General features: G+C 46.0%; 1 protein-coding gene across 1 annotated transcript in view; it reads left to right on the forward strand.

Annotated features, from left to right (window-relative positions):
* DCP1A (decapping mRNA 1A) overlaps positions 1-9665 on the forward strand; it is a 56186-nt gene extending 46521 nt beyond the window's left edge. Inside the window, exons 7-10 of the mRNA XM_036102554.2 lie at positions 1121-1873; positions 3717-3782; positions 5221-5439; positions 5752-9665. Of these exons, the coding sequence (XP_035958447.1) occupies positions 1121-1873; positions 3717-3782; positions 5221-5439; positions 5752-5832 (1119 nt within the window). The 3' untranslated portion in view covers positions 5833-9665. The remainder of the gene's footprint in view (positions 1-1120; positions 1874-3716; positions 3783-5220; positions 5440-5751) is intronic.
* Positions 9666-11324: the final 1659 nt, after the last annotated feature.

The following is an 11324-nucleotide window of genomic DNA, read 5'->3' on the forward strand; positions in this document are numbered from 1 at the left end:
TGCTTGTGCTTCAGATGCAGTGTAGTTTCAGGTCTTTATAGGCCTTCTGAGGTACTGAAAGCCATGTGTTTCAGTGAATTGTCTTTTTCCACATAAACATATATCCGAGCAACTAAGTAGTCCACACACTTTAGAAATAAAACCATATATCAAGGGGCACCTGGGTGGCTCAGTTGGTTAAACATCTGACTCTTGATCTCAGTGCAGGTCTTGCTCTCAGGGTTGCGAGTTCAAGCCCTGCGTTGGGCTCCACACTGGGCGTGGAGCTTACTGCAAAACAAAAACAAAAACAAAACCCATATTTTGAGGTTGCTTGTGTTTTCAAAGTACTTAGGTTAGTGTGCCACTAGAACACAAGTCCTTTTGGGGGTTAGACTATTTTTGTTACTCCTGCGGTGTCTTTAGGGCCCAGGTCAGCACAGGCCCCGGCACCCTGTAGGTGCTCAGAAAGTGACGAGTAGGTGCGTGTGGCCGTGCTGCTTGCAGTACAGGGACGGGAAAGCTCAGGAGGGACAAGCATCAGTATTTCTCCTTCAGATCGTTGCAGTGGTAGCAGTAAGCCAGATCACTATCGTAGATGGAACTTTAACATTTTCAGACTTAAGTGCTTTGCTTTTTCTTAAGGATTCTGTGATTTGGTAGTAGGAAGGAATGGCCTGCAATTTACAAAATGGTTAATTTTGTTTTCTGGAACTTAGTCCCTAAGGTGCAATGCCTAGCTTTTTATCAAGAACTATGAAGTATGAAAACGAAGGTAGGATTGCTTACTCAGCATTTGCTGCCTCTGTCCTCTTGAGTATTATTTCCTTATACGCGTTACTGACGTAGGGCAATTAAGCACTATTAACTTTGTAATAAGATACTCGCCCCTTTACCTTATATCCATTTGCCAAGGAAAAAGGTGAATTCTAACACTATACTGGGATTCCTTAGAACTTGAATTTTATTACGAATACAGATTTCTGCCTAGTCCCTAGCATGTCTTCAGTTTGTTGGTTCCTTATTTTCAGACTCCATCCATCCCTGCTTCTGCAAACTGTTTTGGTTGATGGGAAAGAAGTTTGGTTACTCTGGTTTGCAAGAGATTTCTTTCATTGGGTGGTTTGATTTGTTTTTTCAGTCTACTCCATCTGGACACAAACATCTGACAGTGGAAGAATTATTTGGAACCTCTTTGCCAAAGGAACAGCCAGCTGTTGTGGGTCTGGATTCAGAAGAAGTGGAGAAGCTGCCAGGAGATGCCTCCCAGAAAGAGTCCAGCTCATTCCTACCATTTTCCTTCGAGCAGTCAGGAGGAGCCCCTCAGTCGGAAAACCTGGGTGTCCATCCTGCTGCCCACCACTCAGTCCCACCTGAAGTCCCCACCCCGGTGCTGATCACTCCTGCCTCCATCACACAGTCCGGTGACAAACAGGCCCCAGGCTATGCCATCCCACTGCGCCCTGTGCTCAGTCCCACTCTACCAGCAGAAGCTCCTACGGCACAGGTTCCCCCCAGCTTACCCCGAAACACCACCATGATGCAGGCGGTGAAGACCACGCCGAGACAGAGGTCTCCACTCCTGAGCCAGCCAGTCCCTGAGCTGAGCCACGCCAATCTGACTGCCACCCAGAGCCCCTTCAGGGCCCCCCTGAGCGTGACAAACACAGCTGGTACATCCCTCCCAAGCGTGGATCTTCTCCAGAAACTCAGGTTGACCCCACAGCATGACCAAATACAGACACAGTCGCTTGGGAAAGGTGCCGTGGCACCCAGCTTTTCCCCAGCAGCTGGCCAGCTGGCCACACCCGAGAGCTTCATAGAGCCCCCCTCTAAGACTGCAGCAGCTCGAGCCTCAGCATCCCTGAGCAACATGGTGCTTGCTCCCCTTCAGGTACTGGCAGGAGGCTGGGTGGCTCTAACTGGGTGGGGTGAAGCTTCGGAGGCCTTGATGGTGACTGCCAGGAGGCAGTCCCTTCAAAGGGACAGCTGTTAGGTACATCCGGGGCCAGAAGACAGGAGGTAAGAAACCCTGTAGTGAACAGCCAGATCATTGGTACGTGGTGGTGTTACTCAGTTCCACTGCCCCAGGTATCTCAACTGGATACAAGCCAAGAAACAATACCAGTATTTTCCTATCAGGGCATGCATTGTAGGGGGTTTTGTTTGTTTCTGCCTGACAAGTCCAGGAGTCCTCATTTGACCAGGACCATAGATCCAGATTATCCCCAGCTCCCTTGGGGCCCACCTTGGGCCAGAGACACTTGGGGTACCGTAACAGCATCCCAGATTTGGAGATATGGGTCAAGTAAAGCTTCCTGGTGAATCTCATGTTCAGCTGAGATCTGAAGACTCGGCAGAAGTTAGCCAGACCTTTCCTAGAGGTAGAGAAAAGTGTTTGAGACAAGGAAAGTACTGTGTGCAGAGGCCTGGAGATGAGTGGCATTTGCTAAACGTAAAGACCTGTAGTGTGGCTGGATCTCCTGTGGAAGGTGCTTGGGGGCAAAGGTGCTGGCCAATGAGCAGGGCTTTGAAAACTGTGTGAAGGAGTCTGAGGCTTGTTCTCAGAGTCCTGGGCGGGGCGGGGGGGGGGGGTTGCGGTGCGGTGCTGTCTTTTAAGGGCTTTGAGCTGAGGTGGTGAGCAGGGCAAGGAGAAAATGGAAGCAGGACCACCCTCAGGAAGGAGGCCAGGCAGTTACCCATTCTTGAGCTGGTGGGGGCCTGACTTTGGGAGTATGGACAAGTGGGTTTGTTAACAAGTGCGAGCGGTGGGACCTACTGGTCAATTGGGGGTGAGGCGTGAAGAAGAGGCTTGTCCCTCAGTGATGGATGAGGCTGGCGAGTTTACAGATGAGTCAGCTCAGATTGCAGTGATGTTTGCAAGATCACACAGCTGATCACAACAACAGTGTTGTTTGCCTTCCAGGATTTCAGCCCCATGCCCTTTAATAATAATCTGCAATCTTAACATTTCACCAAATAATATCGTACAGAAGAGTCCATCATAATAATTGTATGTGATTTCATAATTAATGGACAGTTTTGTTCTGTTCCTTTAAAGTTCTGTACAGAAAGACAGAAAACTTAGTATTTTGGTTATATCATGAAATTGTCATTTGGGGCCATTTCTGTTGAGGTTTTCTGCAGTATAAGGAGAGAGAAGGTTCTAACAGATGAGAATCACACCCCAGCCAGCAGTCTGAACTTCCCCGCCCTCTGCTCTCCACTGTGCCTCCTTCCAGGGGACACTTATGTACATGTGCATTTTTATTTACATTCCATTTCCTTTAGGATCTGGGGCTTCACTGAATTTTAAATGAAATATATTTGCTCTACAACAAGAAGTTATTTGTCTCCCAACGAATAAGGACAAAATTTAGCATGTGGAGGTGTGAGCCTAGACGAAGACAGTTTAGCGCTACCTGTCCGGAGTTCACACCACCTTATTGAGGTGTCGTGCTGCCAGGATATGGCGTCTCTACAGATTCAACAGCAAAACTGTGCGTGGGCTGTCCCTGCTCTATCCTTAGAGATGCCTTAAAGGTTCTGCACACAGCCCTGTTCTTGGGGAGACTGAGGGGGTCGGAGGCTGTCCCAGGGCCTTCACCCTGCAGTTGAGGCAGAACTAGTTAGTGTCTAAACTATTCCTTACTGCTAAAGTGGATTTACCCCAGTAGCTAGGAAATCTTCATTGAAACTTGCTAGGTCTGTTCATCTTTTCTTTTTAAACATTGCAGTCTATGCAGCAAAACCAGGATCCTGAAGTCTTTGCCCAGCCTAAGGTGTTATCCAGTGCCATCCCGGTAAGGACTCCCTTTTTCTGAAGAACACGTTCTCTTCACACCGCTGGGTGTGAAGTAAAACATTGTCGCTTGAGTGGAAAGTTGGAGCTTCCAAGCCCAGAGCCCTCGCAGATGCGCCTCCTAGGCCAGGCCGCCTGCTCCCCCGGCAGAGTTCGTTGCTGCGGCCCCTGTGGGCTTCCGGTCATCCTCTCTGGAACAACGCCTTCCCTGAGCGTACCGAGGGCTGGGCACTCGCCCGGTGTTTGTCAGCTGAGAGCGTGTCAGCCTGGTTTCCGTGAGGAGGAAATACTCTTTGCCCTGCAAGAGCTGTGATGCCTGGTTAAGAAGCACTGCGGTGCTCGGGCTCCGGGCCTGCACTCTGCCCCTTGCTTGTTCTCCCCGGCCTCACTCTTTTCGGAGTTGTCCCCACCCTCCATTACCTACCAGCCTTCAAGTGCACACTTAGTTTTTTCAGTTCCTGAACTTTGACCTGCCCATTTACCTTTGAGCCTTCACGCCTCTCCTCCAGTCTCAGAACTGAGCCCGCACCATCTCCCGCCTGGTGGCGGTAACTGGTCTCCCCCGTAGCTCAGCCTGGCACGGCGCCAGCACCAAAGCCGACGGGAAGGCTCAGACCCCGGAAGCCACACCCTCAACGCCGTGGTGTTTGTAAATGAAGAGGGGGCCAGGAGAAAGAAATCAAGATGTCTGTTGATTGTATCAAATGTGGGAATTATTAAAAATGCTAGTATTTCTGGTTTCGTGTATTCTGATGGTTAGCCGTTGTTAGCGGAGAAGCACAACTCAATGGGGGAAGGAGGTAGGTGTTAGTTCTATTTGTGAGAAGTTGTGCCCTGATACCTGTAGTGGTATAATAAATATATTGAACACTACGAAAGAAACTAATGCTTCACGTGACTGGATTTTTTAATTCTTTTAAGATTTTATTTATTTGCGAGAGAGCGGGGGTGGGGTGGGGGCAGAGGGAGAAGGAGAGAGAATCTCAAGCAGACTCTGTGCTGAGCATGAGCCTGAGGCAGGGTTCGATCTCACGACCCCAAAATCATGACCTGAGCCAAAACCAAGAGTTGGATGTGTAAAAGACTGAGCCACTCAGGCACCCCTTCTCTTTTTTTTTTTAAGTAAAATTTTATTGAAGTGAAATAAATATAATAAAATGCAGGTGTTTCATGAGTTTTAACATACATAACATCCCTTGGGTGACAGTCAAGATATGTAACATTTCTGTCACCCCAGAAAGTTCCCTCATGCCCTCTTCCAGTCATTTCCCTGCTCTCCATATAGAACTTTACATTTTTAATTTATCATAGGATTGTTCTTATTGTGTATACCCTGCTGTGATACTTCCTTTCTGTGATGACCAGACTTGGCTTCCCAATAAATGGGCCCTTCATCCTTTAGCTAACAAGCTTCATTCATGACCATTGTTCCCCTGCAGGTCGCAGGCCCCACACTGGTTACTGCAACAACCATGGCAGTGTCTTCAGTCCTGTTGTCCCCAAGTGTTTTCCAGCAGACAGTTACAAGGTCCGCAGACCTCGAGAGGAAAACAAGCGCCCCTTCTCCACTGACTGTTGGAACATCAGAAAATCAGAGAAAGCCTTCCATTATTCTCAGCAAGTCTCAGCTCCAGGATACATTAATACATCTAATAAAGGTATGCAGGCCATCCCAGCAGTTGAGTCTATAAACTTTTGTTCTTTAATTTTAAGGAACATATGAGTTCTTAGAAAATCAGTTCATAAAGTGAATTCAAGACTAGCCGGGACTAATGTTTCTCTCTTTCTGAGCATACACTCCCAATGGAAAAGTATCTGAGTGAATTCCAAAATACTGATTGCAGTTGTCTCTGGGTGGTGGGATTCTTTGGCTAATTAGTTACACAGATCACTTATACAGCTTTTTTCCTAAGCTTTTGTCAAGGAAGTAAGTTCTACTGAGGTAAATGAAACATTACCATCTCTTCCAGAATGATTCCAGCTTCCTCAGTACACTTCACGAAGTCTACTTGCAGGTTCTGACCAAGAACAAAGACAACCACAACTTATGACTGGAGCAGAATAAATCCGAAGGCAGAATGTCGACCTCAGAAACAAATAGGCCTCATCATGGAAACTTCTAAACAGAACATTGAGTTTTGAGAATCCTGAAATTGAGCCTATGAGAAATAGACTCATTCCTTAAGAATGTTTTCCAAGTGACGTTCTCAGTGATAATGGAGGTTTCACTGTGAAGCATCACCAGCAGACCTTTGTTTTGACAAGAAAAAAAAAAAAAAAAACCATTGTGTTAAGTTGTGTGGGTGTTTTCATCAGCTCTAAGAAAGGATGTGAAATAAGGAGTCTGGTTTTCAGCTTGCTTTCACCCTCAAGGTCTTAGGGAGGAGAGGTCACCAGCCTTGCAGCAGAGTTCAGCCCAGCCCGCAACCCTTCCCTTGCTCCTCCCTCCTAGAAATTTGAGCCTTAGGCTGATAGTCAAGTTCTGAACAGAGCAGAAGTCAGCTCTGCGCAAAGTAGCTTTGAGTTTTAAGGATCAGAGTTTAAGTTGGCAAATTAGGACTGATTTGTTCAAGTGAGGTGTATTTTTATGAATGCCCCTTTTGGGCCTTAAGAGTTCTGAAATTTCTCAATTGTGTCTTGTTCTTAAGTGTCCCCAGTGCTGCCACGCAGCAGGCTCCCAGGGCAGTGGTACCATGTGACTAGGGCCCCGCCAGGCTCTGTGATGGTATGGGAGTAGCATCTTTGAAGCAAAGGCTGGGGCTGGTGAAGACTGAATTCCATCAGAAACCTTCACTTTAAGTTAAACTCTTGAGTGGTTTTGAAAATGTTTTGTGTGAAGTATAGCCTTACTTTCCTTTTCTGTCTAAACACAGAAGTCCTTGTTGATTGTTTTCCTTAACACTTTGACAAAAGGACCGGTGGACCAATCTAACAAAGCCATTCTGGTTCCATTCCTCGAGTCTACTGAGAGTAGTTTTAAAGCTATGCAGAAAAGGGAGCTGTTATTCACACTGCCCTTACTTTATTATAGAATATGGAGTTTAAAACAAAGTGTGAAAATCAGAAATACTTTACCAATGTATTCCTAGGCTGTGAGTACTTTTGCAGCCCAAAGTGTGAAAATATGTAAAGATGCTTTGTTATGCTGCTATTGACCTGCCATGATTTATATTTATTCTTTTATGGCATGTAATGGTGATTAGTAATATTTTAATGTAGATTTTGATTTATTTCAGCAATAGTAATTTTAAGATACTCTTTGAATGAAAGTGTCTTCGTTTCTATGATACAGATCATTTTGTAGTATTTAACCAATTAAGATGCACTGCTTACTTTTCTGAGCACTATTTAATGATGGGGTAAAAACCCCAGTTGGCTCAACCAGCTAGCATAAGGATTAGCTGTGAATAATGCTGATGGATGTGGTGGTTCCTCGGGAACAATCATTTAAGCTTTAATGGTAACTCAATCATAAATCCATAGATTTTTTTTTTTTTTCTAGCTGAGATTTTAGAAAATTACTTGTGAATTACATGCTTGTTTTAGTTTGGCCTTAGTTTTTTTAGCATAAAGAATACTTTGATTGGCTTTTGTTAATCTAAACATGCTTCCTGGGCAGTTTTCTCTTGCTGTCTATGTAGTTATTTGTGAATTGTGCAGCAGTCAGGGAAGCTTATAAGTTCTCATAGTTGATGGGGAAGAGTTTGTTTTCAAAGGTAGTGTGTAAATCCAGCAACCAAAAATGAATTGCTCGTACATCACCCAGGAAGGAGAATGTTGAAGTAAGATCCAGAGTGTTGCTTACACCAGGAGATGGTGTTGGGGGAGCCACGTGACTGTTCTCAGAAAACAGGTTTGATCGCACCCCTAGTGTGGTTTCGGTGGGCTTTGGTACATGGAAGAATCAAGGGATTCTTGTTGTAATAGACATTTGACTTGAAATGATTTGAGTATGTGTAATATTATGAGAGAGTTAAGAGAGAATATCCTCAAGAGGGTCTGTAATCAAATCTGTTAATTTTCGCCCTTTCATCCAAGGAATTAATATGATAGACAGGAAGGAGAATCTATGATAAGTTTTCTTTAGTGGGAAAATAAACTTTGAAGTGCCCAAGTCATGGAGACTTGAAAAGGGTCAACCTGTTTCAACTCCCAAATTTATGTATTCAAGGGATTTACTTAAAATTCAGAAGCCAGAAGTTCACCATCATGATTTCCAGGAGGTTTGGGCCAGAATGAGTCCCTGAAAAGTCAGGCCAAGCCTGACTCGTCGCAGTCGGATGACCCTGGCCCGAAAGTCACAGTTCAGTTGCCTTATTCCTCGGTCAGACTTCCTATCCAGAACCTCACGCTAGCTTAGGTTGCATGTGTCCATAGCTGCCATGACTTTCACTGGAACCTTTGTTTCAAATCTTAGTTAAATCAAAGTGGACACCAAGATGCAGATGGTTCTTGCCAGGTTTTGCAGTTAGACCACCGTGTGTGTCCGTGGGCCCACCCCCAACCGCAGTGGGTAGCACTGCTCTTTTGTTGTAGTTAACGTGATGTCTTTGGATAGACTCCCGCACCTCCCAGACAGCCCTGTTCCTGCAGGAACAAGGGCATTCTTCCAGAGATTTGTAAGGTGGGACTTTGAATCCTTAAGTTTTCAAGCGACTGTCAGTGTTAGAAGAAGCATTTCATACTGTGTGCATGGGAGTGTCCTCAGCTCACCGTGCGAGCCTTTGGGGTGGCCATCACAGAGTGGGGTTTTTCAAAGAGCCCAAATTGATGGATCCCTCTCTGCTGAAGGCCACACAGGCCTCATTTAGAATGTGTCTGGCCCAATTTTGCATGTCAAGCATCTGTTCTTTTTCTGCCTAGCTTTCCTTGTAAAAATCGGAAACCCTATCGAATCCTGTACTAGGTAATATGTTTAAACCATGCAGCTTTATTTCTCTCCCCACCCCTCCTCCAAGAATGTAGTTTGAAGTTTTCTCATTCGGGTAGTAGAGGCCATAACCGCCATTGTGTTAACTAATAATGCAACATGAATTTGAAGGTGCCTAACTGCTTAAAAAACAAAATCAGCCATCACACAGTAACTGGGCAAAACATAGAAACAGAGGAATGAGAGGGGGCAACAGGCACAAGGGGGCCCAGTCCACGGGAGTGAAGACAAGGGATCACAGGGACATGGGTCCTGCCTTCTTGCTGTGTATTTGCTGCTGAGCACGTGTTTCGTTCTTACCTATCTTTGGTTTTCTTCGGTTGTGTTCAAAGTACCTTCTGGAACCAATAGTGCCCTGCATTTTCAGGTGTGTAAAATGTTAAGATCTAAATCAAGGAAGGCAACTTACACTGGGCTTTTTAAAAGCTGTGTTTGAGAAAATTTCCCTGAGTGGGCCGGGGCCTCAAGGAGCCTGTTTTCCAGCAAATTCAGCAGGAGAGAGGTGTGCAATGTTTCACTCGGTTTTCTATTTGACATCTTCATTTGAAATGCTAAGATGCAATATTGTTCACTTTGAATGGGGAAAATGCAAAATTGTGTTTCCCTTTTATCTGTGTGATTCCTTAAGAAATGTGTTTTTACAATATGTGTTCTCAGTGGTTTTTTATTCTGTATTACTGCTTTGGCCGTGTGGCTCTCATGACTTTCAGTGTACTGGATTCTCAGCTCCCTGAAGTATGGGGCTGAGAAGCTCTGGAATTACCGCAAGATTTTTGTTCCATGAGCGCAATACTGCATCATTAACATTTTTAATGGTATGGATTTTATACCATCTGTGTATGTTTGCAAATATTAAGTTATTACATGTTTTCAAATGAGCATTTTTCATCCTAAATTTTATATGTTTGCAAATATATTTTTTTAATAAAAGTTCAAAACCAAGTTTTAGCACCTACTAAATTTTAATTGTGTTTTTATTTAATTTAGAGAAACGGAACTTCTAAATGCATAGCTACGCTTTGCCAGAACCTCACACTGGTGAGATGGGGTGAGGTGAGAGAACAAAGCTGCTGGAGAAGGCCCTTGTCTGCCTGTTTCCAGCCTGGGCCCGGGCCACAGGCCACACGGATTCCTGGGTCTGAAGCCCCTGAGGCCTGGCGTCTGAATGACTGAGCACTTCCTTCCCTGGTAGCTAAACATTGAGTGTGTAACTGCTGTGAGTGGACAGCTAAAGAGCTTCATTGACTCTTCTGTGGTTTCCCCAGACAGACGGTGCACGTCTCATCATGGCCAAAAACACTGTTCTGTAGGAGACTACGGTCTGGGCCAGTTCCCACAGTCTCGCAATTCATGTGTATCGGGCTATCACGGGCCAGGCATCTAGGATGACAAGGAAGAAAAGAAAGAGGGAGGAAACTAAAATCTGATCATTATGGGAAATAGAGAAAAGTTTCAAGGGGAAAAAAATGGTTAATCATCTCTCTCCCTAACAACTGTTGACATGTTAATAATCCAAACAAAATTCGACATGTTTGTTATATCTGCCTGCTTCCTTAGGGCAGAGCTTAAGCTAACCCAGGCTTTAGGACAGTCATCATTACAGCTGCATGCTCATTCAGTACTTGAAGGGTTGCTGTCCCATTACTTTTTTGATCTTTGCAGCAAGCCATTTTAGGGAGAAGGAAGTTGAAGCCGAGAGCGACTGAGGTCTGTGCCAAAGGTTGCTTCTTAAGCCAGCGTGGGGTCACAGACCTGAAGCCAAGCAGGCCAGAGAGCTGGTCTAGAATTCCGTTCTTGATTCTGCTGTCACCATGATGGATGGTCCTGGATTGCTTTTTCATAGTTTCTTAGGTTACCACTGTTTATTAAAAGCTAGCAGGGTCTGCTCACCTGCTGGGTCGCGTGTGCCGGCACCTGAGAAACCAGGTAAGTGGGTTCATTGGAATTTCATGAATTTCATGGAGAATGAAAGTCAGTGGGTCCTGAATAAGAGCTGTAGCCGATGGGGTTTAGGTTTCTCGGTTGTCTCTAACGACGTTTTCACTCACTGTTTATGGAACCTGGTTCTGTAGATCCTGGTTCCATCTCAAGGATCGGGTCGCTAAAAACCCGATCTTTGAGAAAGGCTTGTGTGAATAAGCATCCTGAGGCTTCCGGGAAGCAGTTTGTCTCGGAGAGCTCTCTGGAACCAGCCCGAGGAGGAGAAGCTAGAAATCCAGCAGCTGTGCCGTCCCTGCAAGGGAAGCCCACCTTTCCATGAAGCCGGGTCCTTGGAGGGCGGAAGGGAAGGGCCCGAAGGACTGGCTCACGCCCTGAAGCTCACCCTCCCTGTCACCTTTCGGACAGTACCTCCTGGGCTGTCTATTACAGGCAACGTAAGGAGGCCTGGCAGGGTCCAAGATCCTCGACCTCTTCGAGCTTGCGAGACAGAGTTAGGCTAGAGGGCAGCTGCCAGGCTCCCTCAGCCCGGGCCTGCGGTGAACCTGGGCCTGCCACACACCAGTGCCGGCCAGCCCTCCGCGGCTCCTCTGGGTTGGCCAGGCGACATCAGCTGGCAGCTCCGTGTAAGGGCTCCTGCAGCCGCAGAGGTGGAATGGGCTCAAAGGAGCCGAC

The sequence above is a fragment of the Halichoerus grypus genome, chromosome 1 (genome assembly GCF_964656455.1).
Source record: "Halichoerus grypus chromosome 1, mHalGry1.hap1.1, whole genome shotgun sequence".
Lineage (NCBI taxonomy): Eukaryota > Metazoa > Chordata > Mammalia > Carnivora > Phocidae > Halichoerus > Halichoerus grypus.